General features: G+C 45.9%; 1 protein-coding gene across 1 annotated transcript in view; it reads right to left on the reverse strand.

The window, feature by feature from the left end:
- Positions 1-17,755, reverse strand: part of LOC112817053 (multidrug and toxin extrusion protein 2-like) — a 61,834-nt gene that overhangs the window by 41,775 nt on the left and 2,304 nt on the right. Inside the window, exons 3-8 of the mRNA XM_025863915.2 lie at positions 13,415-13,483; positions 10,691-10,839; positions 9,849-9,891; positions 9,058-9,102; positions 7,684-7,781; positions 5,834-5,931 (exon numbers count right to left, since the gene is read on the reverse strand). Coding sequence (XP_025719700.2) covers positions 5,834-5,931; positions 7,684-7,781; positions 9,058-9,102; positions 9,849-9,891; positions 10,691-10,839; positions 13,415-13,483 — 502 coding nt within the window. The remainder of the gene's footprint in view (positions 1-5,833; positions 5,932-7,683; positions 7,782-9,057; positions 9,103-9,848; positions 9,892-10,690; positions 10,840-13,414; positions 13,484-17,755) is intronic.

The following is a 17,755-nucleotide window of genomic DNA, read 5'->3' on the forward strand; positions in this document are numbered from 1 at the left end:
AAAAAAACACTTTTTTTTTTAAAGATTTTATTTATTTATTTGACAGAGAGAGAGAGATAGCGAGAGCAGGAACACAAGCAGGGGGAGTGGGAGAGGGAGAGCAGGCTTCCTGCCGAGGCGGGAGCCCGATGCGGGACTCGATCCCAGGGCCCTGGGATCATGACCTGAGCCAAAGGCAGACACTTAACGACTGAGCCACACAGGCGCCCCACTTCTTTTTTTTTTTCTTTTAAGATTTTATTTATTCATCAGAGAGAGAGAGCACGAACAGGGAGAGGGGCAGAGGAAGCAGCAGCCTTCTCCACTGAGCAAAGAGCCTGACGTGGGACTCGATCTCAGGACTCTTGAGATCATGACCCCAGCTGAAGGCAGACACTTAACCGACTGAGCCACCCAGGCGTCCCTGTTAAAGGCTTTTTAAATTTTCATCTTTACAGTTACATTCTATCTTTCCAATGTATTTAATTTTATTTTTCTATGTATAAGTTTGTATTTCTTTACAATTTAGGGATCTATTTTTCTAAAAAAACAGACCAAAATATACACAGAATCCAGTGTATTGCTCTATTCTGCTCACCTGTCTGATTATATTCTCTTTTTTCTTTTTTTTTTTGTCCCCTGGTTTCGGGTCTCTTCTGTTTAGTGTATATTTCTCTGGGGTCGTTGTTGCCATTTTAGTATTCTGTTCTCTCGTTCATTTATTCTTCTCTGAACGAAATGACAAGACGGAAAAACTCACCTCAAAAAAGAGAACAAGAGGCAGTACCAACTGCCAGGGACCTAATCAATATGGACATTAGTAAGATGTTGGAACTACAGTTCAGAATATGATTATAAAGATACTAACTGGGCTTGAAAAAAGCATAGAAGACACTAGAGAATCCCTTTCTGGAGAAATCAAAGAACTAGTTGAAATCAAAAAGGCTATTAAAAGATGCAACCAAAAATGGAGTCTCTAACTGCTAGGATAAATGAGGCAGAAGAGAGAATTAGTGATATTGAAGACTAAATGATGGAGAATAAAGAAGCTGAGAAAAAGATAAACAACTACGAGGGGAGAATTCGAGAGATAAGTGATTCCATAAAGCAAAATAATTTTAGAATAACTGAGATCCCAGGAGAAAAGGAAAGAGAGGGGCAGAAGGTATATTGGAGCAAATTATAGCAGAGAACTTCCCTAATCTGGGGAAGGAAACAGGCATCAAAATTCAGGAGGCACAGAGAACCCCCACTAAAATCAAAATACAAGTAGGTCAACACCCCAACATATAATAGTGAAACTTGCAAATCTCAGACAAAAAGAAAATCCTGAAAGTGGCTCAAGACAAGAGCTCTGTATCCTACAAGGGTAGAAATATAAGACTGGCAACAGACCTATCCACAGAGATCTGGATAGGCCAGAAAGGACTGGCATGATATATTCAGGGTGCTAAATGAGAAAAAATATGCAGCCAAGAATACTTTATCCAGCTAGGATGTCATTCCAAATAGAAGGAGCGATAAAAACAAAACAAAACAAAACAAAACTTCCAGGACAAACAGAAACTAAAAGAATTTGTGATCATCAAACCAGCCCTACAAGAAATATTAAAAGGGGTCCTCTAAGCAAAGAGCACAAAAGTAACATAGACCAGAAGGGAACAGAGACAATACGCAGTAACAGTCACCTTACAGGCAATACAGTGGCACTAAATTCATATCTTTCAATAGTTACTTTGAATGTAAATGGGCTAAATGCCCCCAATCAAAAGACACAGGCTATCAGATTGGATAAAAAAGCAAGACCCGGGCACCTGGGTGGCTCAGTTGGTTAAGCGACTGCCTTCGGCTCAGGTCATGATCCTGGAGTTCCAGGATCAAGTCCCGCATCAGGCTCCCTGCTCAGCGGGGAGTCTGCTTCTCCCTCTGACCCTCCCTGCCTCATGTGCTCTCTCTCTCTCTCTCTCTCAAATAAATAAAAAAATCTTAAGAAAAAAAAAAGCAAGACCCATCAATATGCTGTCTGCAAGAGATTCATTTTAGACCCAAAGACCCCTCCAGGTTGAAAGTGAGGGGGTGGAAAACCCTTTATCATGCTAATGGACATCAAAAGAAAGCTGGGGTGGCAATCCTTATATCAGACAGATTAGATTTTAAACCAAAGACTGTAATAAGTGATGAGGAAGGACATTATATGCTACTTAAAGGGTCTGTCCAACAAGAAGATCTAACAATTGTAAATATTTATGCCCCTAAATGGGAACAGCCAATTATACAAGCCAATTAATAACAAAATCAAAGAAACACATCCATAATAATACAATAATAGTAGGGGACTTTAACACCCCCCTCACTGCAATGGACAGATCATCTAAGCAGAAGATCAACAAGGAAATAAGGGCTTTGAATGACACACTGGACCAGATGGACTTCACAGTTATATTCAGAACATTCCATCCCAAAGCAACAGAATACACATTCTTCTGAAGTGCACATGGAATATTCTCCAGAATAGATCACATCCTGAGTCACAAATCAGGTCTCAACCGGTACCCAAAGATTGGGATCATTCCCTGCATATTCTCGGACCACAGTGCTTTGAAACTGGAACTCAATCACAAGAGGAAATTTGGAAAGAACTCAAATACATGGAGGCTAAAGAGCATCCTACTAAAGAATGAATGGGTCAACCAGGAAATTAGAGAAGAATTTTAAAAAATTCATGGAAACAAGTGAAATGAAAACACAACTGTTCAAAATCTTTGGGAGGCAGTCTTAAGAGGAAACTATATAGCACTACAAGCCTTCCTTAAGAAACAAGAAAGGCCTCAGATACACAACCTAACCCTACACCTAAAGGAGCTGGAGAAAGAACAGCAAATAAAGCCTAAACCCAGCAGGAGAAGAGAAATTATAAAGATTAGAGCAGAAATCAATGAAATAGAAACCAAAAGAACAGCAGAACAGATCAACGAAACTAGGAGCTGGTTCTTTGAAAAAATTAATAAGATTGATAACCTCCCGGCCAGACTTACCAAAAAGAGAAAGGACCCAAATAAATAAAATTGTGAATGAAAGAGGGGAGATCACAACCAACACCAAAGAAATACAAACAATTGTAAGAACATATTATGAGCAACTACATGCCAACAAATTAGACCATCTGGAAGAAATGGATGCATTCCTAGACACATATAAACACCCAAAAGTGAACCAGGAAGAAATAGAAAACCTGAACAGACCCATCACCAGCAAGGAAATTGAAGTAGTAATCAAAAGTCTCCCAACACACAAGAGCCCAGGGCCAGATGGGTTCCCAGGGGAATTCTACCAAACATTTAAAGAAGAATTAATACCTATTCTTCTGAAGCTGTTTCAAAAAACTGAAATGGAAGGAAAACTTCCAAACTCTTTTTACAAGGCCAGAGAGGGTCCTGGGATCAAGCCCCGCATCAGGCTCCTTGCTCAGCATGAAGCCTGCTTCTCCCTCTCCCACTCCCCCTGCTTGTGCTCTCTCGCTATCTCTCTCTCTGTCAGATAAATAAGTAAATAATCTTAAAAAAAAAAAAAAACCCACAGGGAAAATCAGCAAATACTCTGAAACAAAAGAAAACAAATACATAACATACCAGATGAGATGCAGCGAAGGAGCACTCCAACAGAAATTTATAGCTGTAAATGCCTACGTCAAAAAAGAGAGAAGCTCTCAAACTGATAAAACTAATTTTACACATTGAGTTTCAAAACAGAAAAAGAGCAAATGAAACCCAAAGCTAGAACAACATAAATACTGAAGTTTAAAGCAGAGATAAATGAAATACCGAACAGAAAAATAACAGAAGAAACCAAAAATTGCTTCTCTGGGGAAAACAAAACAAAACAAAACAGATCCACGAAATTGACAACACTTTAGCTAAACTGACCAAGAGAAAAAGAGCGAAGACTCAAATAACTGAAATCAAATATAACAGTGGGGACACCACTACCAACTTCACATTAACAAAATGGATTATAAGAGAGTACTAGGAACAACTGTTAGAAACAAATTAGATAACTAGATGGCATGACAAAATTCCTAGAAACACGGGAATCACCTCAACTGACCCAAGAGAAATAGAAAATCTCAACAAATCTTTAATAAGAGATTGAATAAGTGATCAAAATTTCCCAACAGAGAAAAGTCCCTGACCTAGGGCTTCACTGGTGAATTAAAGCAAACATCTGAAGAACTGACACCAATCTTTCTCAACCTCGTCCAAAAAAGAGAAGAGTAAATAACACTACTGAACTCATGGCCTCATTCTATGAGGCCAGCATCACCCTGCTACCAAGGCCAAACCCAAGAAAAGAAAACCACAGAGCAGTATCCCTTATGAATATGGATGTAAAAATCCTCAACAAAATACTGGCAAACTACACCCAGCAGCATATTCAAAGGATTGTACACTGTGACCAAATGGGGTTTATCCCAGAAATGCAAGTAATGATAAACACCAATCAATGTGATACATCACATTAATAAAACGAAGGGGGAAAAACAAATAGGGTTCATCTCAGTTAATGCAGAAAAAAAATCCAACAGCCTTTTATGAACAGAAACACTCAACAAACTAGGACTAGAGGAAATTTTCTCAACCTGATGAAGGGCTACTATGAAAATCCCACAGGTATCATATCAGTGGCTAAAGACTGAAAACTTTCCCCCTGAAATCAGAAACAAGACGAAGATGCTTGCTTTTGCTACTTCTATTCAACATTGTGCTGGAAGTTCTATCAGACTGATTAATCAAGAAAAGAAATAAAAGGCACCAAAACTGGGAAGAAAGAAGTAAAATGCTCTCTATTCACACATGGCATGATCCTGTATGTAGAAACACCCAAAGAATCTACAAGAAAGCTGCTAGGGCTAATGAATGACTCCAGCAAAGTTTCAAGGTACAAGATCAATGGAAAGTAGATTGGAATTACCGGGGACTGGAGGGAGGGAAAACAGGGAGTTATTGCTTAACTGGTACAAGGTTTCTGTTCGGGGTGATAGAAACGTTTTTGGTTTTGTTTTGTTTTTTTAAAGATTTTATTTATTTATTCATGAAAGACAGAATGAGAGAGAGAGAGAGAGAGGCAGAGGGAGGCAGAGGGAGAAGCAGACTCCCAAGGAGCTGGGAGCCTGACGCGGGACTCGATCCCAGGACTCTGGGATCATGACCTGAGCCAAAGGCAGACGCTTAACCATCTGAGCCACCCAGGCGCCCTAGAAACGTTTTTGAAATAGATGGTGGTGATGGTTACGCAACATCGTGAATGTACTGAAGAGCACTTAAAATGGTTAAGACGGCAAGTTTTACATGATATATACCTTGGCACAATTTTAAAGATTAGAAAACAAAACAAAACAAACTCATTTTACTAAATTTACAAATGCATGTTAAACTATTTAAAGGAATTTAGCTAACCTGTAAGTGGTACTGATTGTTTAAGAGAGTTCAACCTATTCACTTGAGTTGGTAAGACATTAATCCAACTTCACTTTAATATAGCAGGGTAAATTGCAAAGAACAGTTAGGATTTTGTATCTGCAAATTTAATTCATTAAGTATCAATTCTTACAACCCAAGAGCTGCCAACAGTTTTCTATGACCAAAAGCTGCCTTCAGAGATATAAAATTTTTTAAAAATCTCATATTGACCTGTAACTTTTGTTTTCACTAATTTAAATATTTTCTATAATTTTTAAATTTTCCAAAAGATTTAAAAAAAAAAGAACAACTCTCTGGGGGGGAAACAATTCCCCAAGCCAGAATCACATCCTTCTGAATACTAAATAACAAAATGTAAGAAATCAAAGTCCTCGTACCTCCCCAAGTGTCAACGTGGATTTTTTTCCACCACACATACAGGAAAAGAAGAGCAGACAGGAGGAACTGGGAAGTGGTGTTTGCCCAGGCAGATCCTCTGAAGGAGAGAACGTGATCATTCCCTGTGAGTGTCTTCCATCCAAGTACAAAGAAACAGGCTACCCCCCGAACAGCTTTGGCTTCGTTAGAGAATCACAGTCTTTAGAAAAGCCTAGAACCCATGGGCTATCTTTTAATGATTTAAATACAGCACCCACTTATGATGGACTTGTTTTCTTTCCACCAACACTGAATTTTGTGGAAGAGCCAAACGTGACTATTCGTCAACCCAAAAAACAAAAGAACATAAACGTCTGGCACCACTCTTTGTCCTCACAGCCTGAAATAACCCTTCGGATAACTTCTTAGACATAATTAGTTACATAGAGTTTCAAAACACAGCTACTGTGTTCAAAATACTGGTCTAAGGTTCATAGTTGTTTTATTTCCCAGGATTATAATAAATTTGTTTGCTATTACAAGATAACCTTAGAGCATCGTCGACAGATGACATTTTGCCCCACAAATAAAATGATGCACAGAGAGCCCGGGACTGCTTGCTTTCTATTTTTTCACTTTACTCTTCTGACCAATCCTTGAATTTTATCACTGATTAATCCATGCCCATGGGTTCTTCTCCTCTAACCCAACTACCCCCAAACTGTCCTTCGTAAATCTGTTCAAGAAACTTTTTTTTTTTAAAGATTTTTATTTATTTTGTTCAAGAAACTTTGAAGAGAGGGTCTGTAATGTGCACCTGAAGGGGAAACCCGGACCCCCTACTCAGGTGTTTACGTGGGTTGATGTCACCAGCCCGCAAACCTGCCTGCCGACTCTTACTGCCAGAGCCTTTCAGTTTCCTGGCGTAAGGAAGATGTTACAAACCTTTTTTCACTCATTATTCTTTTATTCCACCTGCCCACTATTCCTTACCTAATGGCTTTTATGTATATGTTTCCTACTGCAACTACCAGTGAGAAATAAATTTCCGATCACTACCCAGCACCCACAATAATATGTGCACACACAGGCGCACACACACACACACACACACAGAAACAAACATCTCACGAAAATACCCCCATACCTTCTCATATTTTCTATTCTATTCTATTTCATTCTATTTTATTTCATTCATAATACACCTCATTTTTTAAAGTGTCCATCATGACCCACCAAACTAGTTTTTATTTATAAAGAACCACGCTGCCCTAAAGCATCTAAAAACTGCCAGGGCTCAGGGCTGTGTCTCCAAGCACTGGTGGGACCATGTCTGCCACATGTGAGGGAGGCTGGCTCTGGGCCAGCGCACCAGAAGGTTCCACCAAGGGATGGACCGACAGCATGGCGCCTCCGTGAGAGGTCCAATCTGACACTGCCTTCTAAGGGGGACCCTCCTATTCTTGAGCTTTATAGAGATGGAATCGGCTCAGTTTCTCACGACGCAGAGAGAGAGGGAGAATCCCTACAGTCCTGCGCCCCCCTCCTGCCTTCGCCCGGGGCACCCATCTCCGTCTGCACAGGCTCCTCGGGCTACCGCCCCTCCGACATGCAGGTGTCAGCTCACACATCACTTCTCGCACAGCATTCTCCCTCATCTCCCCCAACTAAGCCTCTCACTCCCCCCTTCCAACAGCCTACGTTCGTTGCCCCTCCCGGTGCCCTGAGCACCAGCACCCGCCCTATCATACGGAGAGCATCTCTCAGTGCTCCCCCCGGGGCTGCCTCACTCCCCTGCATCCCGGCCCCTGGGACTGGAGCCAGCACACAGCAGACTCAGGATTTGGGGAATGAGAGGGTCACTACTTACACCACGCCGAGGTCCAGGGCATAGAGCAGGAGGGCATTCATGCCCACATTGATCACGTTCGCTCCAATCCCAGTGATCACCTGCGGCATGATGATGCCCTAAAATCCCCAGACAAATACGAAAACAGAGAGCATTTTCAAGAGCTAATCAGTTAGGTGGTGTGAAATAATGAAAAACATATATATTGGTCTCTGCCCCTGCCCCACCCCCAGTCCCCAGCACAGCGCTCCTAAATCCCTGGTAATTTCCCCAGTGTTAAGAGCACTAGGGGGATCCTTTGTTCTAATACATGGTCTTCAACACAGGTTCTTGACACGGAGTTCCTAAATCCTTTGGAATGTCTCGGGTGACAAGGGTGCCTTTTGTCATAATGAGGGGACTCTCAGTGGGCTCCTGGATGGGACCTGGTCACCAGAAACACCAAGCCATGATTAGAAGCTTGACTTTTTCTGCCCATTTCTCATTTTCCAGACAGGGGAGAGGGGCTGGGAACAGAGTAAGTGGTGAATCCTGCCTATGTGAGGAAGCCTCCCTAAAAATCCCAAAAGCACAGAGTTCAGAGAGTTTCCAGGTTGGTGAACATGAGGGCGTGCTGGGAAAATGGCACCCCCTTCCCACAGACCTCGCCGTCTGGGTGTTCGCTGGCATTCTTTGCCATATCCTTTGATAATAAACTGGTAAAACCCAACCAACCAGCAGTGTATAAATGCTTCTGAATGACCCGCTGGGCCCCAGGTGATATCACAGAGAGAGAAGAGAAGGAAGGATCGCAGGCACAGCAACTCGTTTCCTGGCATGCGGCGTCACGGGAAGACCATTTGGGAGGCACTTCTTGGCCAAGTGACTTCTCCACAGGGCCGCGGTGAGGGTTCATGAAATCATTTCATACAGAACACCCCCAGGCCGGGCCCCTAGCAGGCGTGCAGTGAGTGTTCCCCCCAATCCCCCAGGCTTTACCGGGCCATAGTTCCTCGCTTCTCCTGGGTCTGTGGCCTACTCTACCCTGGTCCTCGGAGAAACATTTTCTTTAGGGTTCTCCATGTGTTTAAACAGAGCTGGCCACCATCAAAGTAGAGTGGCTTCTGTGGACAAGAAGTCACAGGAAGGCAAGCAGGTGGCTCACGGAAGAGGTAAGGGGTGGAGTGTGCGGACTGCACAGTAACATCAGGAGTGGGTGCAGGAGTCTGACAGTTGGAGACAGGCGTCTCCTGAGCTGGACAAAATCCGTCTACGAGATATCACGTCTCCCCAACAAGGAGCTCTGGGTAGAATGCCAGGGAAAAAAATTGTGAATTGCTTTCATGGAAAACTCCCCAAGAATATTTACTATACATTTCCAGTACCGTGGGGTAAAAACAGAAAATGAATCTGTACCTGACTTTGTAAGTACCTCGTCTGCAGCTGGAACAAGAACGCTGCCTGTAAGATGAAATGGAAAGACACCTCTCATTAATATGAAAGTATAATTCTAATTCCAACAGTTTCTGTCAGTTCTGTCTTTCAAGAAGACATTTCTTCTGGATGAGACCTCAAATTTAGAGAACTAGAGCCACACCAACCAAGGCTAGGATGCTGTTTGGAATTTTCCAGAAAGGACTCCCCGACAAATGGACAAGTCGACTTCCAACTGGCTGAAGCAGGAACTGCTCACTCCCTTGACATCTGAATGGCTCCCAGGGTGCTAACTGGGGGTACCCTTCCCCAGATCCCAGGGGAGCCCCGGAAATATCCTGATTAATTTGCAATCGAAAGTTATCATGGCATAAGGAAGGAAAGTTCTTCTCCTGATCAGTGTAAGTTGTGGGCCCTCAGAGTGGTACAAGCTCTGAGAATCAGTAAGGGAGGGATGGCAGGTCCAAGACATACTTGTTGAACATACACAGGAACAGCACTATGATAAAACCAAGGAGGGAGGCACTGTACACATGACCACATTCATGAGCTGCTTCATGCTTTGCAACGCAGGGCGCCTGGCTGGCTCAGTCGGTTGGGCGTCTGCCTTCAGCTCAGGTCATGATCCCGGGGTCCTGGGATCGAGCCCCGCATCGGGCTCCCTGCTCATCCGGGAGCCTGCTTCTCTCTGTCCCTCCCCCTTGCTCGTGCTCTCTCTCTCACTCTAATAAATAAATATACCTAAAAAAAAAAAGAATACCCTTGACACTTACAGGAAGAGCAGGAATAAAAATCATCACATAAATCTGGGCTATCCTGAAATAAACAACAAACAGCCTTCGGTTAATATTCAAACAATTGCTGGTCCTATTTCCTCAAATTGAATCCATACAGTATTTTCTAAAAATTAAAACTAAAAATAATTAAATGGGGAAATTTAATGACACTCTTAAGATACCTTTTCTACCAAATTAACCCTACATCAGGCCTGCTGAGGGTCTGCTTTCTAAAGGGAAGCCGGACTTCACATCTTTCAGCTCATTCTTAGCAGAAAAGGTAGAATGAACATAGCAAAATGAACTGAAAGTTGGGCAAAATTTAGAAATGTTTTGAGTCAGGACTGTAGGTGTATCTCACACTAAAGCCAGAGGAACGGTCTTCTGAAAAAGCAGAGATGTCTCCCCGGATCCCACATACCCTGAAAATGATCCCAGAGAGCCTGCTGGAATTGTAGGTTAAAAAAAAACCCCAACTCTAAAATCAAAAGTGAAGGCAACTGTGTTCCTATTCTGCTCTGGGAGGCGAGAGATACTCTGCGCGTTTGCAAAACACCTCAACGGAGCAACTCCGGGAAAGGTCGACTTGGGCCAAGGGTATCATGTTCTTGTCCCGTAGCTTTTCACTTTGGGCATGGCACCAGGTCACCGTATCACCCCGTGTCACCCCGTGTCAGGTGGACCCCACCAGCCCTCTATCCTGTGGTCCGCACGTCACAGCTTCCATTTGCCACGGGGTTCGAGTCCAGGGAATCGGCCGAACATGTCGATATGGGTCAGAGGACCGGACAGTGACTCACTCTGAACCTGGGGTTCTGACATGAAGAGACGCTGCTGACCTGGAGACTTCGGGGTCTTGTTTCAAGAGCAGGAGGATGCGCTCCGTATTGATGAAGACGGCCCAGCACGGAAAGCAACAGAGCATCAGGATGAGGATTCCTCTTTGAAGGATGATCCCCACGCGTTTTAGGTTCTTGCCTCCAAAGGACTTGAGAGAAGAAACATAACAATGGTAAAGAATGCCAAGGTGTGCTGAGAGCCATGTGGGAGAGGCCCGGGAGGGCGGCCCGCGTGGCTGGGACCGGGGAGGGGCACGGCAGCAGGCCCAGCGGCCTCCATGGTGCGACAGGGTCAGCGGGGAGTTCCCAGCAGGGAAATGACATAAACTGCTGAAGTCTAAGAGGGATGAGGGTCCAGAAGCCAGAGTGAGCAGCCGCCGGGCGGCCAGAGCGCAGAGCAGAGAGCAGGCCAGGGGAGGACAGGGCAGGCCCCAGACAGAAGCAGACCCGACCGAGGCCAAGGGGCCACGTCCCCACAGTGGCCTTGGCCGAGTCTGGGCCTCGCGGAGCTTTTCCCACGCTCCCTTTCCTTCAAGTAACCCGAATGACCGTCTCTTTCCACACCCAAAAAGAGGTCAACCTTAAAGCACGGTACAAGAGGCAATGGAAACAAATTAAATAAAAATCATGGCAAGATAAATGACATAGGATATTATGCAGATATTAAAGGGACTGTGTGTACCTACTTCATTCCACGTGTTCTCCAAAACACATGGTTTAATGGGAGGAAAACGTAGTAAAACCACGTAGATTTTAGAATGGTGTGGGTGTGCAAGTGTACACAGATGGAAATATTTGGAGGACATTCACCGAAAAGTTAACAGAGATAACGCAGAAGGGTTAAATTTTAGTGATTTTTTCCCCCATCTTTTTCAAAGTTTTCTAGGTAACTTGAGGCTTCTATATGTGCTTGACTTTTAACTATCTTCTTATTTTATTTTTTATTATTTTTTTACAATCTTCTTATTTTTATTTTATTTTTTTACAATCTTTTTAAAAGGCTATTTAAAATCCAGGAAACAATGTGCTATTATGGGATATATTTACTAATACAGAAAGATGTGCATTATATGCTGATAGGTGGGGCAATAAATTAAACATATAGTCTTTTTTGTTTTTTTTAAAAACCATATGAATAAAAATAACAGAAATGGTGCAAAAAGGTACAAAAAACTAGTTTAAAATAAAAATTCATATCCTGGGGTGCCTGGGTGGCTCAGTCGTTAAGCATCTGCCTTCAGCTCAGGTCATCATCCCAGGGTCCTGGGATCGAGCCCCGCATCGGGCTCCCTGCTCCGCGGGAAGCCTGCCTCTCCCTCTCCCACTCCCCCTGCTTGTGTTCCCTCTCTCGCTGTGTCTCTCTCTGTCAAATAAATAAATAAAATCTTAAAAAAAAAAAAGATTTTATAAAATAAATAAATAAATAATAAATAAAAATAAAAATTCATATCCTATGCCATGCCAATCCAGAGCTAACTCTAGCCTAAATTACACTAAATCCTTTAGAGCCGTGTTTAGCTTAGCCCATAAAAACTCTCTCAGGATACCTTCATGCACAAACTGCCAGGAAGCTGAGTGCAACAGCTCAGAAGATACCACATATGCTGAGTGCTGCTCCTTCCTTGGGATATAACACTGTCCTCACTCTCCCACGCACTGGGGTTTGAAGGCAGGACTCATCTGATACATCCACCCACCCATCTATCCATCATCCATCTACCACCCACCCAACCATCTATCCACCCATCCATCCCTCTACCCACCCACCCATCCATGCATCATCCATCTACCCAACCACCTACTCAACCATCCATCATCCATCTACCCAAGCACCCAACCACCATCCACATAAACATCTATCCACCTGTCCATCCATCATCCAACTACCCAACCATCCACACAACCATCCATCTATCCATCCATCTGTCCCTCCACCCACCCACCTGCCCATCCGTCATCCATCTATCCAACCAACCATCTGTCCACCCATCTACCCATCTCTGCTTGCTTCTCTGCTTTCCTCTCACTCATTCAACAAACTTCCAGGGTACCCACTACATAGCAAGCGCAAGGCTGAACCATAGGGATCCAAAGGCTGAATGGGAGAAAGCCTTTCTCCCCAAGCACCTCAGATCCTAGTAGGGAAACCACTATGGTTGTAAAGCGGGTGGGTGAGATGGAAGACAGAGCCAGGAGTGAAAGGCCTGGACCAGAATCTGACCTCTGATTACGCTAGCACACCAACCCGGAGTTCCCAATCCCGTGAGAGCCAATGAAGATGGAGAGAAATGGGCAGATTCTCTGCTAACACACAGAGACGGGAGATAAAGAAGGATTCTGATATGAGCGGAGGGTGGTATATTCTTGTGAGAGAAAGAGTTCGGGTGGGAAAGCCTGACGAGCTTAGTTCTGGTAGAGCTGAGTTTGAGGTGTCTGGGACGTGACTGACATTCAAGCCCGGCTCTCAGGAGAGAGACATGGGGGTGGGAGATGGAGCTGTAAGTCTTCAACATCGGGTGAAGGAGGACAGTTTTAGGGTGGGAGAGATCACAACGGGAGAGAAGAAGGAAAATCCAGCCCCACCCGAGCACACAGGCCCCGAAGACACAATTTGACAAAGAAGAGGCAACAAAAGCCATGAAGGGGACAGTCCCCTACGTTGTGTCCCACAGGAAAGGGAACTGACCACAACAGGTGTGTGGGGAAGGGGTGGAGGGGACTCACCTGAGCCATGAGTGTGTCACAAGCCGAGGCCAAGCCAGTCCCCACGGAAATCCCAGTAATGTTCACAACCTGCAAGGAACAACAGAGTTGCAGCCAGCACCCCGGGGCCTGGCCGGGGCAGCCTCGCGGCCAGCAGGCCCCTCCACACCAAGGAGTGACGTAAGGCAGCTTATCTCGAAGGAGCAACCCGTGATCCCACGCTGAAGGCCTTCCACTGTCAACTGTAAACACAACTATAGCCTCCGACCAACGGATCCCAATCACTTCGAGTCAACCAACATGGCTTAACAACCTAATTTTTCTCAACCCAGCACCCGTTACAGTGTCTGTGTGAAAAAGTTGTGACTGATACCTAACAGCAATGCCCCTGGTCTGCGACGTGCATTTAATAATAATGACAGCAAACCCGCACTGAGCGTATGGGACAAGCAGGCCCCGTCCCAGGCCCCTGCCATGGCGAGGTGTCGTGAGCACTACTCCCATCTTACGGTCACTTGAACAAGTCACAGAAAGCCGCGGTCATTCAGAGGGTGGCCTGAGGCTGGGAAGTCTGGCCCCAGGCTTCAATCCTCTAGTGAGAAACGGGGACTCATTCTGTGTCACCCTCTCGCCTCGGCCTCACCCGGGGCCCCTGACCATTAAGGGCACAGACAGTAACCTGCAGGTAAGGGTCAGAGCCCAAGGTGCTGTTTTGCAATGACAGGGTTTGGGGAGAGATGGAGGCCCTCGTTCTCATCCCCGGTCTCACACTGAGCAGGAAGGTCAACCCTCGCTGAGTTAGCTTCTTGGCTGACCAAGGTCACGGACTCTAGCCCCCGGGAGTCGGGGACAGGCCATACGCAGAGTGAGTCCCCTGGGCCCCGGTCCAGGGAGCAGTAGGAGGTGCCCACACCCAAGACACGTTGTGCTCTGCCTGCCAGCCCAGGGCAGCGTCAGGGCTAAAGCTCCAAACACGCCTCCGCCTTCCAGGAAAAGAAAGGAAAGCACGGCTATTACTCTTCCTCGACGGCTTCAAGTCTCTCCCCAGGTCAAGTCCTTTGTCAAAGCAAAGCCTGCCTTGTATTCCCGTCACGGGCCGCTAACCCTGAGCTTGGACGTCATCCCTTCCCCCTAAAAACGACCGCCGGCATGCCCAGCCGGTCCCCCACTTCACCCCAGGCTACAAGAGACACTCCTCTGACTCAACATCAGGAAAGGCCATCCTTCCCCCGAAGAGATAGCTCGGTAACATCTGGGGTGTGCTGGAAATTTCTGGAAACTACCAGGGCAGGGAGTCCGGAGGGCCATCTGCAGCTTCTCCCGTGCTAACCCCTCCCGGCTGAGTCTTTTTCTATCCAAGTTTCTTTGATCCTATCCTACCACTAATTATTTACCCTTCTGTCTTGAAGGTATTTTTATAAAGCTACTCAAACTCTTCATGAAACACGGTGGGGTATAAATCAATGTTCAGGGGGGGCACGTGGTGGGCTCAGTGGGTAGAGCATGTCACTTTTGTTCTCGGGGTCGTGAGTTTGAGCCCCATGTCCAGGGGAGAGATTACTTTAAAAAAATAAAATATATATATTTTTTAAAAAGTTCTTTTATTTAAAAAACAAACACTTTGGGGCACCTGGGTGGCTCAGTCAGTTAAGCATCGGCCTTCAGCTCCAGTCATGATCCCGGGGTCCTGGGATCGAGCCCGTCGGGCTCCCTGCTCATTGGGGAGTCTGCTTCTCCCTTGCCCTTCCCCCTGCTCGTGTTCTCTTTCTCTCTCTCTTTCTCTCTCTCTCGCAAATAAGTAAATAAAATCTTTTAAATAATAAAAAAAATAAATATAAAAAACAAACACTTTTGTAAGTCCTCTCATTGCATGTACAGAATTTTTCACAAGGCAAAACACTTTTAAACGTATCTAGCTTTCGTGAACAGTTTTCTTGATATTGGGCCTGCTGTCATCTCAGCAATTAGTTACCGTTTAAGAGCTGGTTAAAAGCACAGTCTAACTGCCCACTGCCCAAGGAAGGACAGGCACAGACCCCCTGACCTCAGACCTTAGCTACAGAAATTCCTCTCTTTGGGATATACCAACCTTCGCAGGAAATTCCCTTTTCAGGCCTATTAACTGAACTTTAGGTTTCTAGTTCCGCTGTACCTATGAACCTTTTTCTTCAAATAGTAGGAACTCTTCTTACGCTCTTATCATCGGGTGATTTGGGACGGAAAAGCATAAAGGAACAGCGCTGGGAAGATGATCAGGAGGTGCCTAGGTGAGGCCCAGCTCACAGTTCCCCGGAGCTATGGACTTCTCTGAAATATCCGCTTGGGCCAGATCTGTGCCAGGAACCAGGCTTGGCAAAACTTAACATGAGCTGGTGGACCAGCAGGAGGGCACACAGAGACAGAGAATGTGGCAGAGCCCCCGAAGGACAGGCCCTGCCTGGGGCTTCCGGGAAAGCGTTCTGCAGATGCCCCTAAGCCGTGTCTAGAAGGATCCGCCCCAGCCTCACAGGCAGGTCACAGAACGCAGTGGGCACCCACAGGCAGGACGCCCCGTGCCTGGATTTCACTGTCTGGTGACGGGACCAATGAAGGGGGTTAAGCCAGGGAGTGGCTTGATTGTTTTTTATGGCTGGGACTAGAGGAGATGGGAATCAGGGCCAGGGGAGGGGCGGCCCAGGGCTGGCAGGAAGGGTGAAGGCTGGGCCAGGACGGTGGTAGCAGGAAACAGAAGAGGAGTCATTTTAAGAAAGGCGGGAAACGAAGTTAGCAGGGCTTGCTGGCCGATGGGGAGGTGGGGTGTAAAAACAGAGGGGAGTGTCTAGGTACTGTCAGGGAGGATGGCCACCAGAGCGTCCCATATTTTCTGAGTGTGAGAGGGTCCTGGCGTATTCAAGCCGATGGATCATGGGGCGCTTGGCCGTGGGCGGGGGCACCTCGGTCAAGGAGGGAGACACAAATTTGAGAGGCACCAACGAACAGGAGGAGGAGGGGAAGGGACAGAGGTACACCTGTCAGAGAGGGGCAGGAGAACCGAGGAGAACTAGCAGTGGAAGCAAAGCGGAGGCAGAGTCCCTAGGAGGCCAGGAGATGCTGAGGCCAGGTTAGGGAGAGACCTCTAGAGAAGGAAGAACCGGGGTGTCACTGACAACATTAGTCAGGGTACGTTAAATAGAGTGGTGGAGAGATACAGGCCAGCCTGCAACGGGGGGGAAAGGAAATGGAGACATAAGACAGACTTTCTGGCAAAGAGCGTAAGTGGCTAGAGGCCAGACAGGGGGCTGGGCAGGGAAACAAGCAGCTGGAGATGGTTTTTACAGAAAAGGAGGGAGTTGGAAACGTTTATCATAGTGCAGAGGGACCAATTAAAGAGAAGAAATGGAAGAGGAAGGATGGTCCTGGAACACAGGCAGAAGGCTGGTCTTGAAGAGGGGAGTAATGGAGATCAGGTGTTGAGGGGCAGGGGAGGGGAGGCCAGGCAGGGACTGGCCCACCATCCTGGGAAGGAGAGAAGATGGAGGGGCCACGGCATGGGAAGACCCCACGAGGTCAAATGGCAGGCGGGAGGTGTGGGGAATTTTGACAGAATAAAAGGTTGCTAGTGGGAAAGTAAAGTTTAAAACATCTCCCGTGGGTCCATGCTGAGGGACAGACATGTGCAGTGTGTGAGTCCTGAAGTGGATTTGGGGGGGTTCCTGGAAGCCAGTGAGATGGAGGGAGGTGGGGCCCACACACCCAAAGAGATGAGCGTGCAGTTTGATGAACACCGCCTTTTCCGGCCACTGGATAGCACTCACAGGGAAGAGTACAGGATGATCTATCTGGAGGGAACGTCCAAACACAGGCACTGCAAAAAGACAATTCAATAAAGGGTGTTGGGAGAACTGGCCAGCACAGCGCAAAGAATGGGACTGGGCCACATTCTTATACCATATACAAAAAAATAACTCAAAGTGGATTAAAGGTCTGAACGCAAGACCTGAAGCGATTAAACTCCTAGAAGAAAACACAGGCAGTAAGCTCTTCGACATTGGTCTTGGCGATGATTTTTTGGATTTGACACCAAAAACAAAGGCAACCAGAAGCCAAAACAAGCAAGCGGGACTACACCAAACGCAAAAGCCTGCGCCCGGTAAAGGAAACCACCAACGAGATGGAAAGCCAACCTACAGAGCGGGAGAAAATATTTGCAAATCATGAATCTGATAAAGAGTTCATCTCCAAATAGATGAAGAACTCATCCAACTCAAGAGCAAAAGAACCCCAAACAATCTGATTAGAAACTGGGCAGAGGATCTGAACAGAAATCTTTCCAAAGAAGACACACAGATGGCCAACGGATACTAGAAAAGATGCTCAACATCA

The sequence above is a fragment of the Callorhinus ursinus genome, unplaced genomic scaffold (genome assembly GCF_003265705.2).
Source record: "Callorhinus ursinus isolate GAN/ISIS: 27379988/994484 unplaced genomic scaffold, GSC_fseal_2.0 scaffold43, whole genome shotgun sequence".
Classification (NCBI taxonomy): Eukaryota; Metazoa; Chordata; class Mammalia; order Carnivora; family Otariidae; genus Callorhinus; species Callorhinus ursinus.